The following is a 20,776-nucleotide window of genomic DNA, read 5'->3' as shown; positions in this document are numbered from 1 at the left end:
TGGTCTCGATCTCCTGACCTCGTGATCCGCCCGTCTCGGCCTCCCAAAGTGCTGGGATTACAGGCTTGAGCCACCGCGCCCGGCCTACATATGTCTTACTAAAGCAAAAAAAGACACATTTTTAAGAAGTATAATTTGGTAGAAAAATTCTTTTGAAATAGGTTACCCGTAAGGAGATCTGTAACAAAGGGGTGTGAAGAGGATGAAAGCATTAGGAAGAATTTCTTTAAGATGAGATGTTAAGGAAAACAAATAAGATGTCAGATGAAATTTGCTTAAGTAGCTAAGAGCGTTGTGCCGTGCTAATAATTTTGGATAAAGAAAGAGAATAGTAAAAGAACTTTCAGTAAAGTTGGGCTAATGGTTTAATTAGTATGGGCTTCCACTCGTACTAATTAGGAGAAGCATCACCCGGACAACAGAGCATCAAGGAAGAGACCATGTAGTTTGGGGTATGTGAGAAAAGGCAATTAGATCAAAATCCTCTAATATGAATGGAAAGTGGGAACAGTACATACATTATGCTTCAAAGCCACAGTGACCAATGGAAGGCAGAAAAATTAGGTTTAAACTCCAAGGACAAACAGGAACATGCTACAGCTGTTGGACAGATTAAGGAGGATGAGGTTGCTCACAAGATTCAACAAAAATTCCATGAGCTCAATTCATCCTGTAGAAGCATGATATCATTTGCTAATAACAAATAGATTGGTTAATAGCATGTAATGAATCTAAAACCAGTCACAAATAGAAAACAATGATTATTGCTATACAACAATACATGAATAAAGGTATGAACTTCACTTGGTATAAAGCTTGATGCCTGACACACTACCGATTTACTCAGCATATAGTATGAGGTCAGATATTTCCATCTAGTACCTCCAATCTGAACTTTTATCTTCACTCAAGTCTTACAGTAAATAAAAATCTATTACGGAAAGATGCCGACCCTCTACCCTTCACCTTATCCTTCATCCCAGCAACCTGGCTTTACATTAATAGTCTTCTAATTTTAAGAGAACACATTTCATGCTTTGAAATAGAAGCAGATCTGAAAACATTCTTCTATCATGAACCCATCAATATAAATAGACAATTATTATACCCAAGGAGTATGAAAATAAAGTATGCCCCTGTGCTGATTCTCTCTAGTAAGTTATCAAAAACACTCTTAAAAATTACAACCTTGGCTTTTCTTGCAAACTCTCTGAGCAGCAATGTACCTGAAGCTGTTAAAGAACAGGCCTTGGAGGCAGGCAGGCTTCCATTCAGTCTTAGCCCTACCAAGTCTGAAGCTTCTCTGCAAAGACATGGAGCTTCTCCACCCTGCGGTTCTCTCACCTGTCACATTCTGGACCTCAAAAACACTGTAAAGATGAGGTGAGATGCTTCATGCAAAGCACTAGACACTGGATCTAGTAAGAAGCAACTATTCAAACCATGGTAGTTGTTTTGGTTTTCTTCTGTTGATCATGGTAACAAAAATAAAGCTAAACAAAATTACAATGCAAAATTACTCCCTATTTCTTGGGAAATTGATCAGTAGTTCGAAATAGAACCACTCCTATTATCTATAGTATACTGTTTAAAAAAAATAATTCCCAGTTGAGAATTCTTAAGTAGAAAAGGATTGACTAAAACTGCTGTCAAAATAAACAGCTGTTCCTCAGAGAAGCTACAAGATTTTGAAACTTTTCCCCCTTGGTCTACATGGCTTGAGGCAGCAGTCTGGAACAGATGTTCCTTCTTTAGCTATTGTAACAAGGCTCTCATAGAGCAAAGAAAAAAAATGAACCCAAAGGGCTGTATCTATACAAATTAGTCATGAGATCCCAGAAACACTGAGGAGAGACTGTATGAGTTAGTCAAATGTATAGCAGAAAGCTTTTAAACCCAGCCTTTAACTGCTTAAGTTTAAATCCCAAGACAATCTTAAACTATACATACTTTAGATCAATTATTCACAAACCAAATGATTGTTCCAAAAAATGGCCACTTTTTCTTTTTTTTTTCTATTGGGAGAGGGGTTAGGTTTCAAGCTAGTTCTGTTTGACACAGCAATAGCAGTTATGCATTTTATAGATGTTCACACAGGTCAGCCATGTACAGTATAGACGCTGGAGTCAGATAGCCTGGGGAAGTATCTTAGCTCCTTGCCAGCTATGTAATGATGGACAAGTCAGGATCTCTCTATACCTGTTTTCTCATCTGAAAAATGGGAATAATAACAGTACGCATACTACATCTGTTTGCTACCATAAGGATTAAATGAGTAAATATAGCTTCAGATGCATGGTTAGCTCTATATATGTTAGCTATTAAATCACCCATTGATCATTTGTTACTCAACAAATTTATCTATTATATGCCATGAATTGCACTAGAGATACAAAGATAAATATGACAGACACAGATCTTACTAAAGGAAGAAATGTCTGAGCAGAGATTAGAGGGATAAGTATGATAATTTAGCCAGGCAGAGTATGGAGAAAGTGCTCCAAGCATAGGAAACACTTAAGTACAGTGGCCTGAACATGAGAGAAAACATTCCATGGAAAACTGCCAATGTGGGGAGTAGGTATGGAGTGAAGACAGTGGTTCCAACCCCCGATATGTAATACAAAAATTAGCCTTCACCTTATAATAAAACCTGCTCATTCATGACCAGAAGTATACCTAAATGCCAGAGGATAAACAATGGAAACATTTTAACATTCCTTTTAAGAAGAAAATTTTTGCCTATGATTGTGGATTTCCAGAACAAGATCTTCAACAAATAAAACTCTACATCTTTCTTTAGCTACAGATCTAATATTTCCATACTGACTTACTCATATTAACCTGGTTTTCAAAGTTGAATAATACAGAATTAAAGAGCAACCCAAGAGCTCAGAAGACTCTGACAAAATGAGACATTTATTTGTCAGGAGTTTTTGCCAATATTACCACTCCAGACTTCAAAGAGATATATTTTGTTTAAAATTTAAGCAGTATAATCATATTTATCCCAAAAAAAGAAAGAAAACTAGAAGAGAATGAAGTACCTGTATAAAATCTCACCACCTTGTTACAATCACTTCCCTTCCAGCCTTCATGCTTATTTATCTATATTTTTTATAATAAAAAATTATTTAATAATTTTTTATTAAATCTAGTGTTAACAATTTTAATTTAGTGCAGTGTACGCATGAATGTGTGTGTGGCAGTAGTGACTTCTAGGACCCATAAGAACTCTGAAACAAAGTATAGCTGTCACTCTGTTACCCACTTTTTGGAACCCTTTTCCCATTCAAACACTTTCTTTCTCTGCCCACTACTTGCCCACATGAAATGCCAAGTTACTCATAGAATGCCAAAATCCTCTAATCCTTTTAGATCTAAGAACATCTATTAAATGCATGACTGCTATTGCTGTGTCAAACCGGACTAGCTTGAAACCTAACCCCTCTCCCAATAGAAAAAAAGAAAAAGTGGTCATTTTTTTGGAACAATGTAAATAATCGATCTAAAATATGTATACTTTACAAAGTTGGGATCTGGATTCAAATCCCAACTGGATCTCTTACAATCAATACGGCATTGATCTCATTAGGAAACCCTCCAAACGTCAGTGTTATAATTTGTGAAATGGAACATAAACTGTAGAATACAAGAGGCAGCGTGACATAATGTTTAAGAGTTAGGGCCCTTAAGGCTTTAAAGATTTTATGGGTTTAAATTCTAGTTCGACCATTTTATAGCAGTATAACACTGAGCTGGATATGTTCCATCTCTGTGCCTCAGCTCCTTTATCTGCCATAGAAGAACTGTGTGGCTTGTCTCACATACTATATGTAAGGCATTTAGAAGAACACCTGGCTTATAGAAAATACTCAGAATAGAAGGATATTATTACTTCATATATCCATTTTATACTTGATGCACAATTGTGTCAGAGGTCCCCAAGACAGCCTCATGTTTGATAATTTGCTGGAAAGGCTCATAGAACTCAGAAAAGCCATTATATTAACTGTGATGGTTTATTACAAACACTATTAAAAGAAAAAATGTGCAAAGGGCAGACTTCAGGAGAAACCAGGTCCAAGTTTCCCATTGCCCTCTCTCAGTGGAGTCCAACAGACAGTGCTTCATCTTCCCCAAAACAATATGTGACAACATGTACAAAGTATTGCAAACTTGGGAAGCTTCTGTGAGTCTTGGTGTCAAGGATTTTATTGAGAGTCAGTCACTTAAGCACAGACTGCCTGGAAGACTAATCTCAGCTATTCTATCTCCAGCTCAGTAAGAGGTCAAATGGAGACAGTGTGGCCCAGGGCCCCAGGTAAACAAAACAGGTGTTCACCATAAATCACATTGTTAGCATATCTATATAGATTGGCCCAAGACCCCAGGTATATAAAATGCCCTTATCAGGTAGGATATTTCTAGGTCTCTTAGTAGCCAGTCAGGGGCCAGTGTTCTCTGGAATATGAAGGTTTTGAGCACACCAAGCCTGCTGAATTAACCGTTTACTGCATAATTTATTGAGCAACTACCATGTGCCAGGACCTATGATAAACATTAAATATATATTATCTCATTTAATACTTAAAACATTTTCATGGGGAAGGAATTCACATGACTTTTTTAAAACAAATGTGGAAACTGAGGGTCAAGGTTAAATACGTCTTCATAGACACGTAACTCATATAAAATTCAAATCTAGCTCTCTCAGACAGCAAAGTCTTTACTAGTTCCACTAAGCCATATTGCTTCACAAAACATTGCAAAATTTAAAATAATATATTGCAAAGTATATGACACATACAGGTATATCATAAATATATTTATTAACCAAATTCATTTCTGACAGTGAAAAATAATTTACAGACTGCTTTGAATTTGTGGAGAAAATAAATTAGAACTGCGACCAAATGTGTATTTCTTGTAAACTAGTTTTCCTTTAACATACTGTTTTTATTAAAAGGTTATCTAATCCTAACTAAATAATTATAACCAAGTCCAACAACCTCAGCAATAAAGTTTTCCTGAGATTAAAAGAACCAGTTCTTTAAATTCAACCTTCTTTTCTTCACACCTCAAAACTTTTAATCGCCACAAACAATTGCTAAAATACAGAAATGACTTACCCATCTATTAAGAATAACCATTTTCACTGTAGAAATATATCACCAGTTTCCCTAGGGAGGCAACAATGCCTCCTCACTTTAATATATGTGTAGTTCTTTTCTTTCCCCATCTAATCAGCTAATATTTTGAAAAGATATTTTAATGCCTAAATGAAAGGATTCCACATCAAAGGCCTGACCTCCCTATTAAAGTATCGAAAGGAAGCCCTACAAATGTAAAACCTATTCAAAGGCAAATTGCGTGTAGCTTATTGTACAATGCATTAAGAAAAGGAAAAAAAAAGCTTTATAAAAGCTGCATGGAATTTGGTAAAATTATATCACAAAAATACAAATTGATCTTAAGTAAAAAGAAACAAATTCATAGCCAAGAACTTATTATAGAATTGTTCTGTAATCAGTCAGCAAGGGAGTCTTTATGAAGAACTTCAGAATTTGTCACTTTTTCAATCAAAATGTCTGATTACAGCTTAATGTTGGAAAGGTCAAAAGGAGAACAAACTGTACATTTTCAATAGATTTTAAATCTGAAATTTTATAGCTGACTTTCAAAATCAGAAAAGATAGGTTTTCCTACAGCAACAAGAGTAGAACGACATAATGAGATAATAGATAAGGCAGTATAAATTAAAAAATTTTTAAAAAACAATTTTTTTTTTACCATACCATGAATGTGGTTCTGAAGTTATTCAGGTCAGTAAGAAAGTCTTCCACGGACACCTTCTTCACATCAATGGCATAGTATCCCATTATACTCTGGTATAACTTTTCCATGTTTTCGTGTAACTTCGAAACTGTCTCATATTGTTCTTTTGCACTGATAACAAATCTGTATACTATAGTTAAGGTGTTCTGAAATTTACAAAGTAATGCTTTGGGGGGTGAGAACTCTGTAAATCCAATGCTTTAGTCTAATAGCCACCATTATTACATTTCCAAAATTCTAAAATTACTTCTAATAGTTTACCATTCTTAAAGTCAGTCTGTACTGCACAGCAACAAAATCTTAAATTCAATTGCCAATTAACTTGGGGAAATCATTAGAAAAGATTTATGTATTTAATATTTCTCTTTAACATATTTAAAATTTTTTTCTTCCAACTTACCATAATAATATATAATATGCAGGTCATACAATATGATTTAAAATTATAGTTCAGTAGTTGGCAGCTGAGTAATTGCAATGATACTGAAATCAACAGTACAAGCATTAAGCACAACAGTTAAATTGGACAACTTGGGATCAATTTCTAGCTCCTATACTTGGTAGTAGTGTGCCTGTGGGCAAGTGCCTTCATGTCTCTGTGCTTCAATTTCCTCATCTGTAAAATGGGAATAATAATATCACCAACTGACAGGGCTACTGAGAGGACTCAATGAGTTAACACATGCAAAGTTCTCAGAAAAGTGGGCATTTAGTAGCACACAAAAATACTTGTTATTATTATCCCTCATTTATTTTCAACTTTAAGGTTCTAAAACCAAACAAAATACAATTTTAAGAGTTAAACTGAAAACTTCTTCCATTATGTAAGCAAATTAGTGTTCTAACTTCTCTTAGAAAACTGGTATATAATTTCCTTTATGCATTAGATTATTAAAAATTATTATTACATACATAGGCACACACATATAGAAATGTTCTTCTCTCACTCATGACAATATAGTTCAAAACACACTGAAATTAAGAAGATGAATTTAATGTGAATGTGACAGTCACTGATATTAGAAAACATTTTCTAAATAAAAAATGAAATTTTCTTTCTTGTGTGGCAAATTGCTAATCCAGTCAGATATAATATGACTATACCACATCCAGAAAAAATGATTCTTTTAGAGAGAGCATCACTCATAATTGCCCATGGCTCCTTTAAATCGGGACATTTAAAGAAATGGAACATGGCTAAATTTGCAGAAGTCCTTTTATTAACTTTGACTAGCCATTAGCAAAATGTAAAACAAATAAAAAACAGTATTCAGGCAGGCCAACAGAAAGAAGCTAAAAATGGGATTTTTATGTCTACAATTTTTTTTGGCCCACAATTTCAAAAATATATGGTTCTTCTGGCCAGAACTTTCATCAGTAGGGGATGAAATAAGGAAACTGACGCAGGCCCTTTACTTTGAGAAAAACAATGAAAGACCAAGGAAAAAAGAGACAGCACTACTGCCAGGTAAGGAGTAAATGTAGACTAGCATATGACAGAATTCTAATTCTTCATCATCATCATCATCAAAAAGAAAACACAAATGTAGTTAGCTGTCCTTGTGCAAACTGTTAAATTCCAACTTCTGGATTTGTCAAGAGCTTTGGAAAAATATGTGGGATACTCAACAAAATAAACATTTCATAAAATTCATTATAAAATATTAATATAAGCCCAATTACTTGATGTTTTGAGAAATCTATTTTGTTTTCCTTTACCAACATTGAGGCCAAATTCTCATGAATTTCTACTAGAATCACTGTCATCCTCCTATTTGAGAGGCAGATACAACAACCAAATCTGTGTTTACATGCACTGAAACACAAGCATTAAGTGTTGGCCAACTAAGACTTGGAATTTTTCTCCTGGTCTGCCAGTACTGCTCATCACCAAACCACCTACCACTAACATATCCTGCATTTATTCTTAGGTCATACTGCCATTATTAGGGTTCTGTCACCGAGGATGCCCACAACTTCCATTAACACACTTTATAAGGATCAGCATCATTCAGTCCTATGTGTCTAATATATTTCATAGACTTTCTTAAGTACACAGGATCCAGCAAGCCATTCAGTAAGTGTTCACTGAGTTCCACTGTATTCTAGGCACCAGGAAAAACAGTAGCTAACAAGTCAGGCAAAGTCCCTGCTGTCATGAAACATTTTAGAGTATGGAGACAGATAATAAATAATGAATCAGATTTTCAACATAGTATAAGTATGATGTAGGAAAAAAATTGATATTACATAGAGTGACAGAGGTTAGGTAAAGTCTTGGCTAAGAAAGTCAGATTAACTAAAACAACAGAGGCTTGACCGTTAAAGAGCAGTGAGCCCTCCATTGGGTAGTACTCCCTTGCAAGTATAATACGACTTCAGAGAAAGAAAAGATTATTATAAATTTGGGGACTCCAAGAGAATTAAGAGCAGCACATTTAATGCTAGCTTTAAAAGTTGGCTAAGAAGGAATTAAGTGGAAGACAGGCAAGAAAGAAAGAACGGAAGAAAAAAAGGAGAAGAAAGGGAGAAGATTAATTCAAGAGAAGAAAAATCTGCTACAATAAATCACCCAATCGCCCCATTTCCCACTCTTACAACTGGACTGTGTATTACACAAGTTTACACTTCATCCATTCCAACCTTCTATTTTACTTCCTAGTTGCCACAGTTCAACATACTAAATTCCTTTATTTGAAAAATGCTGTACATTATGCAGTGTAGAATATAGATATAAGTAAATCTTTCTCTCAATGAATTTACTGGGCTGGCTTTAGCATCTACCCAGTGATTTCAGAAGTTTCTAAAGCATTGCTATATAGAATAACACGCACAAAAGTGTGAAAATAAAGTGGGATTTCAATGAACAAATTTAAAGAATATAACATGGAAAGGAGTCAAGTAACTTGTCACATAAGTTATAATAAATACAGAAATATATAAATGTCTAGCAAAATAAGTTTTTCTGAAAGACACAGGAGAGGGAGTAGGAAGAAAATAGAAAGGCAAGTGCTCATGCAAGAAGAATTTCAAGTGCAATGCTCTAAGTTCTATTTGTTATTCTCCTTAAAATAAGACACATCACAGAATTTAAAGATCATGAGAAAGGAACAAGCACTACATGACACAAATCCTGGCATATTGTTAATTTTCTCACCGATAAAAATTTAGTAAGTACATACACCTCACATACAATAGTTTGCATGTAACAATACTGATATATATTGAATTTAGTTTCACATTTTTCAAGCAAGTAGTTACTGTGGAAATGGTCAACTCTAATTAAGGCTCTGACTAGACTTAGCAAGTGGGAGGTAATAATTATTACTAAGAAGTCAATGATATTTGAAATGATAGTGCATGCTTTTTAAAGGATGCACTAAATTCAACTTTTTTAATATTAAGCCGTATAGGTAAAGAGTGAGCATACATTGAAAGAATAAAAATACAATATACTATCATCAAATGCTATTAGTAAAATTTCACATTACAATAAAATTGTATCTCAATAATTTAAAACAATTCAATTAATTGATTTAACAGTTCACTAAATCATAATTGTTTAAGTACATACTTGTAAGATACATTGTTAACAATTTAAAAAATACACATATTCTTCCAGAATTGGTGAATGAACCAAACGTTCGATATGTACCTTGATTAACAAGCATTTAAATGAAAAACATGAACAAAGTTTAAGTGGTTAATAACAAACTTCAAGTATATTTTATTCATTGTGTACTTTAGATTCCAAATTCTTCAATTTTTTAACACCTAAGGAGCTCACAATTTGCCATTTTAATAAGATCTGTATAAATGCATTTAATATGCAAAATCTGACTTGTCAGTCCTAATTAAAGTAAACAAAGACTTGCAATGAATGAATTTAATTACTTCAAAACTAGTATGTCTAACTAAGATGAAAAGCAAACGAGTGCAATCTAATCTCAGCAAAGAATATTTATGATTATAAGCTTTGTCAATAGCAAAGTGCACCAACTGTTCATATATCTGACTTCCAAGAGATACATGAATGCTAATCAGTTCATTAGAGGCTTCTAGGTTGTGATATTTAGCGACAGGATGTAGTAGCTTTCTTGTCCATGGAGTATAATTGTACTCAGAATGAAAAATTGTTTCCAACAAAGCATCATCCTTCCTGTTTCTGATTTCCTGCTGGTTGCTTTTTATGAGCCACATACCTTTCAAGAAGCCGACATCATTCAGTTTCTTGTGTCATATAAATACAAGTATAGATAAGTCCTGAGATTGTCTGCTAAGCAAGATTCTACAACCTTTACTCCAAGCTCAGGAATTCATCTTGGTTCTATAAACCTGAGCTTCATAATTAGTGCACTCACAGTGTACCACCAGAAGCTACATGCAAGCAAAATCTTTTCTGAACTGCTTTATATCTATAGGGAACAATAATAAGTAGTTCAATTAACAGTACTTAGCTATTAACAAACTGTTACATATGAACATTTTAACATAATAAAATTAAGAAAAAAGCTAAGAATGATGAAACATATAACGGCAATAATACATTTATTTTAAAAAGCATACTTTGTCATATGAGAAGGTAGCCCAAAAAATTTTTGATGAATACAGACTTCATCTTTACTTAAAAAAAAAAAAAAAAAAAGGCTTCCTCAGTATGGTGATAAAGGCAGCCTTCCTAATGAAATAAGAAACTGGATGGGTGGGAAGATACAAAAGGAAACCAATACATTAGCCTGAATTGATTGTTGCTGGAGTATATTTTTATGATATTTCCCGACAGAGACAGTGAAGGAAGCTAAAATTCAACTAGTTCACAATTAAGCTGAAAGCATATACAATAAAATCTATGACAAGCCAAATATTAATTTTGTGATTCACTAAATCTCAGGAGAGAAGAGGTAGAAAGAGGGAAAATAGTCATTTTATTTCAAGTACCTCAGTTTAAGATATTAGGAGTGTCTATTTATAAGAGCTCATTTTAGAAGTGAGTTATCTTTCACACATAATTCATTTGTCCATATGGGATTTTAATAATGCATTGTAGTAATATTTTATTATAACACAAAAGATACCAGTCTGCAGTTTCACAAAATGGTTTGCAAAGCAACTCAACATTAGTTTCAAGAAACAAAAAAAGTTTATTACTTCAGTTACTCATTAGAGATTAAGCTACAAAGTTAGTGATAATAAATATAATTGAATACAAAGGAAACCTTAAACAGGACACAAGCTTCATGCTATTTATTATGTGTGTGTGTGTGTGTGTGTGTGTGCGCGTGCATGTGTGTGTGTGTGTGTGTATGAATATACACACATATATTTATCGATTTATTTGGGTTAGGAAAATATCAATACAAGTAGTGACTATAATAAACTCCATTTTGACTTTGTAAGAATATAGTATTTCTAAAGGAAATATTAAATTTTATAGAGCACAAACTAATTTACAATACATGCCAATTCTTGAAGTTAAGCGGACTAGTTAAACCTGCTTATGAAGTCTTGTACCTGCTTCCTCAAACATTTCAAAGGTATCTAAATCACATCATGACTTTAGAGTCAAACTTCCTCAAACTAAGTTTTAATGTCTTTTCAATTCTTAATGAACATCAGAAGGAAATAAGGAACATGACAGGGAAAAGATGAGAGAACATACTATTATCCAAGCTGATAAAAAGGAAAAAAGAATAGAAATTAATGGGTATACATTTGTGGGCGGGCATGGTGGCTCATGCCTGTAATCCCAGCACTTTGGGAGGCTGAGGCGGGCAGATCACTTGAGGTCAGGAGTTCGATACCAGTCTGGCCAATATGATGAAACCCTGTCGCTACTAAAAATACAAAAACAGTAGCTGGGTGTGGTGGTGAGAGCCTGTAGGCCCAGCTACTCAGGAAATTGAGGCAGGAGAACTGCTTGAACCTGGGAAGCAGAGGTTGCAGTGAGCCGAGATCATGCCACTGCACTCCAGCCTAGGTGAGAGTGAGACTCCGTCTCAAAAAACAAACAAACAAACAGACAGACAGACATTTGTGTATTATTCATAATAGACAGACACTTTGATAAATTTCCCTGCAAGAAGGCAAAGGTTAAATTTTCTGTAATTTGGCACTACAGAATGATCTCTGGATACACAAAGACACCTAAAATATTAAATAAACTGTATCTCTAGTTGACTAGTGACTTAAGTTATTTAGATATCAAAAGGATATGGACATCTTTGTCACAAACTTGTCATGCAAGTCCTCAGGAGGGGGAAAGGTTTCCAATTCCTTCTCAAGCTGTTGAAGCTGCCTTCCCATCTGCCTCAAATTCTTTTCCAGCATTTCTACAGAGACTAAAAGAGAGTATATTAAATGCCTTGAAGGGACAAAATTATAATATATAAAAGGTAAGACACCCTAGAAACAAAACATTCATGAAAAAAAATCATAAAATGTAAGAAAATTCATTATAAAATAAAGAAAATAAATTTCACTATTTTTTTAACCTTTCAATTTAAAATCTAGTTATAAAAGAAATTCAATAAGACAGTCTTTAAAACATAAGACAAAATTTAAGAAGTGCTTACACACACAAATAACCACACTTAAGAAATAAGTTTTATTAGAATTCTTGACCATTGGAAATACTACAAAATCATCAGTCTATTCACAGACAAAATACAACATTTTTTAAAGGTCAACTGATTTAAATATAATTTTAACATTTTCAAAATCATCTCTTGACAGGGAACAGTGAGTAGACGGGAAAGATGGGGAAAGTGCTTTCTATTGCCCAAGCTTATCTACAATGGGAAAGAAAAGTAGCAGAGGCCATTTATAATGACAAATGTCAAGCTTTCTTTACTGATATCCTGAATACTTTATTATCTAATAATATTTTTCCCTCTTTGACTTAAAGTGGCTCTCACAGTACACATGAAGAAGAAATGATAAACCAGGGCACTGTGTCACTAAGAGAATATACTGGTCACCCAGCAGAACAGACATTAAGGATCATTTCTGAAAATCTTTTCATAGTCAATTTTATATGACACTAGAAAAAAGATTTAGTAGTGCAAAAAAAAGATACAGTGACCTAAAACAACTTTTGAACTATTTGCTTTAGGTACAAATAAATTCAAGGTTAAAAAAAAATCTATTGTTATTGATCAGTGTGAACTATATAAAATGATGTTTAAAGAATGAATATAAAATTCAAGTAATCTGCCATTCTTAGAATTTGAATTAATCCTGAAGAATCAAGTCTTTATCTGTAAGGATAGGGATATATCCTTGAAGCAATCAAATCCCAACAAAAATGAAACTTGAGTTTTTTTTTTTTTTGGTTTTTTTTTTTTAATTTTAAGCTTGGTTCAAAAGAATAAAATAGATAAGGAGATATTAAAAAAATGTATAAGAATATGAAATGGTGTTTTAATTGTTTTTTTTTTTTTTTTTTTTTTAAGCCTAGTTGTACAGAAAATAACATTTGGTATTCTGACATTAACATCTTTTAATACAACCTAAATGTATTTTCTTATTTTAAAAAATTAGCAATCTAATTCTTAGATGCAACGTTTCAGGAGTTCAATGATTGAACTCTTCCGAGAACCACATATAATACTTGGTTTGTGCTTGAAGAGTGACGGTACTTTAACTTTTTGCTCCCACCGTGATGAAGCTAGTGTGGATTTATACTCATGCATATTTTCTCAATAGGTTTTTTTGTTTGTTTGTTTTACTTCTCATGTATTCCCTTTCTGTGATTCTTTGAATTTACACAACAAATGCTATAATACACCCCATTATCTGAGTCATTGTCTCAATATTAAGAATCACAGATTCTTACCTTTTTAACTGTTTAACTCATTTCCCCAATACCTTGCTGTACACTGCTTATAGTGGTAACACATATTTCCTATGTTATGCTCTTTCGTTTTTATGTCTGCTTGCCAATTATCCACAACCAAATTCTATTTGATTAAGCCAATGGTGTTTCATTTACTCTTCCCATTTCCAATTTTTTTCTTTGCTTCTTTCAAAGTTCTCTATCTGCATTACAGAAGAGATTCCTTTTGCTCTCCTAGTCTATTTGATCTCTGCCTTAAAGTCTCATTAGCATTTCCTCTATCATTTTTCAAGAACTCTTACAGGTGGTTCAGTCACTTTTATACTTCCAAAACTCTGCAACTTCTGATTAAATAAAGGTTCAAAAGCAAGCTGGACATGGTGATGCATATCTGTAACCCTAGCACTTTAGGAGCTGAGGCAGGAGGATCAACTTGAAGCCAGGAGTTCAAGACCAGCCTGGACAACAAAGTAAGACTCTGTCTCTCCAAAATTTAAAAAAAAAAAAAAAAAAAAAAAAAAAAAATTAGCCAGGCATGGTGGCATGTGCCTGTAGTCTCAGCTAGTATGGAGGCTGAGGTGGGAAAATTTCTTGAGCCCAGAAGTTTGAAGCTACAGTGACCAGTGATGGCACCAATGCACTACAGCCTGAATGATAGAGCAAGACCCTGTCTCTTTTATTAAGTAAATTCATGCTCAGAAATGTTTATAAGCCATACATCTACTTTGTGCTATAAATTAGGTTCAAAAAAGTAGTGTATTAGTAGTATAATGGTAGTAGTAATTGTTATAATAGTAGCAGTAACAATAAAAATTACAGTAATGGTAATAACAACATCTAAAATGTAGTAAGTGTTTACGTATGTCAGGTACTGTCTTAAGTGTTTTCTATTAATTAACTCATTCAAACCCACAAGAACATCATGAAGTAGGCATTATTATTATTATTCCTGTTTTACAGATGAGGAAACCGGAGATCAGTAGCTAAGTAAAAAGGTCAAACAACTAAAAATTGATGAAGCTAGAATTTGAATTCAAGCAGTTTCATTCTAGACCTTATTTTTAACCACTGTGTTATAAATTACTATAGAAATCACCATTTTATTTTCATAACCCCGTCAGTAACATTTAAATAAACAGATATAATTTTCACATAATAAGGGGTTCCTTGTACATTCTTGCCCATTGCAATCACAAGCAATCCATATTCCCTTCCTAAACCCAGGGAATATATGCCTAAGCATTCTGGATGGATGGGTGAGTGTGCAGTTATATATATAACTTTTTATATATGTATGTATTTTTAAGTAGTCTATATATTAAAGTAGTATCTCACCTTGAATAAAACCATGTACTTAAAATACTTAGTCTGCTTAACCAATTTTATTATGCACACATGTCAAATTAGCAAAAGATCTAGAGAACAGACCAATAGGTCTGAGGGACTCCCATATGAGAAAATGCACAGGGCAAATGTTGGGAGAGAACATAGATTGTTTGATTTTTTTTCTGACACCAAATACGTTGTTCCAACACCAGTCAATTGTCTAATTCTCCAATACCAACTGGATGTCCTACAATTGGAGTTAGTGCAGACTCCATAAATTAAGGGCAAAATCCTTCAATTCCGATACTAAATACCCAGATTTAGTATCAGGCTGTACAGGTAGAAGAGCTCACTCCCACAAAACTACCCTCATTTCGGATGCCCGTTGCCAGTCGAGAAGACCACTCTAGACTGACTCACTATAAATTTTGGGACTCCCAAAACTCCCTTCCTTGAAGTTCCACAATTCACTAGAATGACTCACAGAAATCAGGAAAGCACTATACTTATGATCATAGCTTTATTATAAAGGATACAACTCATGAACAACCAAACGGAAGAGATGCACAGGACAAGGAATGGAGGGACGGGGGTGGTGGACAGTTTCATTGCCCTTCCAGCACATCCACTCTCCAAGCACATCCATGTGTTACCAACCCAGAAGCTCCCCTATCCTCTTTCAGAGTCTTAGAATCAAAGAAAAAGTTAAGTCATCATATCTTCAACATCATCATCACCAGACCAGGGACCATCAGTCTAAGAAGAAGGGTTGCTATTTTAAAGAGTAAAATAGTAGGAATGTTTGGGGCATATTCAAATATTTCAGGTCAACATCATGAAAAATAAGCAAGCTATCTTCAAAAAGATAAAATAGTTCTTGAGGCTACTCTACAGATGCAAATCTCACTAAGTCATTTCTTATGCTTCATCAGAAGTCTCTGATTATATTACTTGTACATTATGGTTAAGCGGATTTAAATGTAATTGACCAACCTCTCACTTGGTATTTAAATAAGGACCAACACACACTTGGAAGAAAGAAAGGAGTGTGAGAATTCTGGGCTAAGCAAATGTATGCCATCTGATGGGTAAAACTAAAGAGCATTTTAAGAATTCCCTGGGTGTATTTATAAGTGGGATCTGAATAATGGGAACACATGGACACAGGGAGGGGAACAACACACAGTGGAGCCTGTGGCGGTGGCGGGCAGGAGGAGGGAGAGCATCAGGAAAAATAGTTAATGCATGGCATGCTTAACACCTAGGTAATGGGTTGATAGGGGCAGGAAACCACCATGGCACACGTTTACCTATGTAACAAACTTGCACATCCTCCATATATACCCAATAACTTAAAGAAAAAAAAAAAAAAAAAGAAAGAAAGAAAGAAAGAAAGAAAAAACTTCCCTTGGTGTTTTCATTTTTTCAGCAATTATTCAATTTCTATAGACAATTCTTGTATGTATCTTCAAACATAATTTTATCCACATTTTTCACATGTGTCAAGTTCTTTGAATCAGGAACTATATTTTATGTCTTAAAAATCTGAACTATATCAGGAAGTATTAAATTGTACACTCTCAAAGAAGTGTTAATTTACTGGTGTCTCTATATGTGACCTATGTGTGAATTTTATCTTTCAATCTTCTCACCAAGAAATTAATCATATTTTTTGTATTCCTGTTCATTCTTTGGAAGAAAAGTAACAAAACAGAGCCATCATCAAACAGAGCTAGCTAGACAATTTTGACTTTTGCATTTTCCTCAGTTAACATTCCACTAGATGACATCTCTCATCACCTCAGATATCATGTGTCTCTACCTCCAACCAGCTCCCTATCTGTAATCTCCACACCCCAGAAGGCAAAAGGACCATACATTCCATTTCTTGTGCTAGAAACCTGCTGGTCTTGACCCTTTCCTCTCTTGCAATTCTCAGATTCAAACAATCATGACACTCAGTTATTTTACTTGACAAACAGTACTTAATTCATTCCTGACTTAACACCTTTTTTTTTCTTTCTTTTTTTTTTTTTTTTTTTTTTTTTTTTTTGAGATGGAGCCTCACTCTGTTGCCCAGGCTGTAGTGCACTGGTGCGATCTTGGCTCACTGCAACCTCCGCCTCCCAGGTTCAAGAGATTCTCCTGCCTCAGCCTCTTGAGTAGCTGGGACTACAGGCGCCTGCCAACATGCCTGGCTAATTTTTGTATTTTTAGTAGAGATGGGGTTTCACCATGTTAGTGAGGCTGGTCTTGAACTCCTGACCTCATGATCTGCCTCCCTCAGCCTCCCAAAGTGCTGGAATTACAGAAGTGAGCCATCTCACCTGGCCGACTTAACACTTTTAAAGTCATTGGGAACCCTTTTCTATTCTCTGATCTCTGGTCTCCTACTGTTTTTCTCCAGTGTTGTTTACACTGTGCATAGGGGTTTTCAGACAATCAGTAAAGCTGCCCCTTTCCTGTGTAATGCATGTCAGTAAACTGCTTACATAACATCTGAGTTTCTAAACAAGGGACCACCTGCAACCTGGGGTGCTCTACTTCAGATCCTGCCAAATACTCATCTCAAAAATACATACTGCTTATAGTTCCCCTGTCCATATCACTCCTCATCTAATCTGTCACTGACCCTTGAAACAATGTGTGTCTATCTGCCTTGTGCACTTCACCCATGGGTCATAACCATTCATAATTTACAAGGAGTCAAAAACTACAGCAAGTACACAGGTAAAGTGCCCTTTCTCCCCATCACAACTGGTAATTATCTCTAACTTTGCAATTACTACTCTCCATTTACATTTATCTTGTTATCTGTCTTCCTCTCCCAAATGGCTGAGAATTCCTTAAGAGAAGACACCATTCATCTTTGTATTTTCAGTTACAAAATGTATTGCAGATACTCAAATGTTTGCTGAAGGAATGGGTTTTGGATTTAACTTTAACCTCTTCAGATACGAGCATTAAAAATGAAATAAGAAAATACAACAGATTAAATATCCCAGACATTAAAATGTAAGACACAGACTTTTTTCCAAGTGTCTTATTATTATGATAATTATACACCAGGGGTGTTAAAGAAGCTTTAGAGTAAAAGTTAAAATCGAAACTATAAATATTTAAGTTTAAAGCAATCATGAATACATGCTTTTTATAACACCATGGCCTCTGTGATTTACTAGATTAAGATTTCAAGTAAGAAAGGAGAGGAGAGGTTACATAAAGTAATCTTTGTAATTTAAAAAAATCCTCTATGAATATCTCCTGGAGGTGTTGGTCATTATTTCATAACAAGCTTACTAAAAAATGCCACACTCACTCTTACATATCATGATACAATCCAGGGAAACTTATTTCTTTAAGGAAAGCTTAAAGAACAACTTATTACCACAGACAATTTAAATATGCAAACTAAATCAACCTTCCTACACTCACAGAATCAATTGTTTCATGTGCGAATTATTTAGTTTCAGGCTCCAAGCAATACATTTCTTCCTAGACAATTGTAATAATAAAAGCATTGTATAAAGCTGTAACAACATTTTATAAATGCAAGTTAAAATAATAAAATTGTATGGACAAGATGGTCCAAAACAAACCTCAGTAGTATAAAAAAAAGTCTTGACTATTAAGTAGGTCTACAACAAAACCTAAATTCTAGAATATCATTATTAAATCTATTACATGACAAAAAGAAACTAAAACAACACTGTAAAAAAAAAAATCAAGGTAAAAATAAATTGTAGTTCGTAACAGGCAAACTTGGTTTGTAACAGGCAAAGATAAATAGGAAACTGTGCTGCCAAGTGCAGTGGTTCACTCCTATAATCCCAGCACTTCGGGAAGCTAAGGTGAGAGGATCACTTGAGGCCAGGGGTTTGAGACCAGACTGGGCAACGTAGTGAAATCCCATCTCTATAAAAACTTTTAAAAAAATTAGCCAGGGGTAGTGATGTCTGCCTATAGTCCTAGCTACTCAGGAGGCTAAAGCAGGAGGACAGCTTGAGTCCGGGAATTTAAGGTTACAGTAAGCAGTGATTACATCACTGCACTCCAACCTGGGCGACAGAGGGAGAACTTGTCTCAAAAAAAAGAAAGACAAAGGAGCAATGCTAAGTGAACAGCCAGTCATCCTCATCAAGTAGTCGTACCTTCCTTGACTCACTTGACTCAGATCTTTCTTCCCATTGTTCTGATTCTTGATGGAACCCCATGTAATAACAAATGGAATTTGCATTCCCTAATTAATTTACTATAATGTATGCAATGATGGTTTAATTTTTGTTGTTTTTACATAATACCGCAAGAGAAATGCCTTCATTTGCTATGGAACATGGAAAGAGGAAAGGGAGAAGGCAAATGGAGGAAATGAATACAACCAATTAAAGGCCACCAGTCCAATTCTGTTGAGCTATTTCATCCCCTGAGAGAAAGAGCCAGCCCTGTCCTCTACAAGTACAACGAGGGTATCAAAAACTACAGCAAGTACACAGCTTTTTAGAAGAGAAAGTGTATTAGTGGGAGAAGCCCATCTCAAAGGAAATCATGTTTACTTATAAGATTTGAGAATTCCCTTAGAGAAGTTGTTCAAAACCATGGTATAAATATTAAAAGAAGTGCATAACAGAAATGTTTAACAACAATATTCAAAATATTCCCTTAGTATAATGGTTCTGTGTACATGTACATGGGAGGGCAATTTTACTGCTTTTTACTTTGTCACAGGGGAAATGTTAAGTGCAGACTAACTGACTTTCAAATGAGACTAGTTTTCACTTGCTGCTATTGGAGACCAGGTCAGCCCCAGAAGTCCAAGACTGCATATTAGTAGGACTTCAAAAATGTCCAAATTTTTTTCTCATGCCTAGATCCTTCCCCTGAACTCCAATGGCCTATTTGGACATGTTTCCTTAATGTTTAGTAGGCACCTTAAACTCACATTTACAATTAGAATTTATCTTCCTCCTTGACTTGCCTCTACATCTCAGTAAATCATTAGTTTTTATAACTCTTTTCTCTTTCATGCCCCACATATCTAACCACAGAGCACATCTTGTTGGTTCTAACCTCAAAATGCATTGATTTTCCAAATACTTCTTACCACCCTCACTACTCTTCCTGATCCAAGCCAACATTATTACTCCTCTGGATTATTTTAACAGCATCAGAGTGGTTTCACTAATTCTACCATTATTCATCTACACTTTTTCCTCAAAAGAGCAGCCAAAACAATCCTTTGAAAATTTAAGTCAGATGTCACTCTTCTGCTCAAAACCTTCCAGTGGCTCCTCATCTCAGAGTAAAGTCAAATCCTTACAATGGACAGTAATGCCCTACAGGATCTATTACTTTACTGACCTTATCTCCTATTATGTTCCCCCTCCCTCCTCTGCTCCAGTCTTACTTCCATACCTTGAGGCCTTTACACTTGCTTTTCCCTCTGCCTGGAATAGGCTTCTCTCAAATACCAACATAAATGGCCTCTCCACAACTCTTTTAGGTTTTCCTCAAAGACCACTTTCTCTACAGGACCTTCTGTGACCACTCAATCTAAAACTTCAAAAAACCTTGCCTCGGCATGTCAGAGCCAGATGTAAGACATACATTGACTTCTTTAATTGGCTGGGTTCTATATCTGCCACCTAAAATGTAAACTTCAAGAAAGTAGAGGCTTTTGTGTTCACGGCTCTTTGGTGCCTTGGAATGGATGAGGTATTCACTAAATGACTGATTAGACAATGAATAGATGAATCTTTTTTTTTTTTTTTTTTTTTTTTT

The 20,776-nt window shown here is 34.8% G+C and overlaps 1 protein-coding gene across 1 annotated transcript in view; it reads right to left on the bottom strand.

Annotated features, from left to right (window-relative positions):
- The window catches only part of DIAPH3 (diaphanous related formin 3), a 522,774-nt gene that overhangs the window by 168,729 nt on the left and 333,269 nt on the right, over positions 1-20,776 (bottom strand). Inside the window, 2 exon segments of the mRNA XM_017892515.1 lie at positions 5,799-5,963; positions 12,052-12,176. Of these exon segments, the coding sequence (XP_017748004.1) occupies positions 5,799-5,963; positions 12,052-12,176 (290 nt within the window).

Source organism: Rhinopithecus bieti, unplaced genomic scaffold, assembly GCF_001698545.2.
Source record: "Rhinopithecus bieti isolate Rb0 unplaced genomic scaffold, ASM169854v2 scaffold_21155, whole genome shotgun sequence".
NCBI classification, from domain to species: domain Eukaryota; kingdom Metazoa; phylum Chordata; class Mammalia; order Primates; family Cercopithecidae; genus Rhinopithecus; species Rhinopithecus bieti.
Note: the sequence above shows the minus strand (reverse complement) of the source record. Positions and strands in the feature narration are given on the sequence as shown.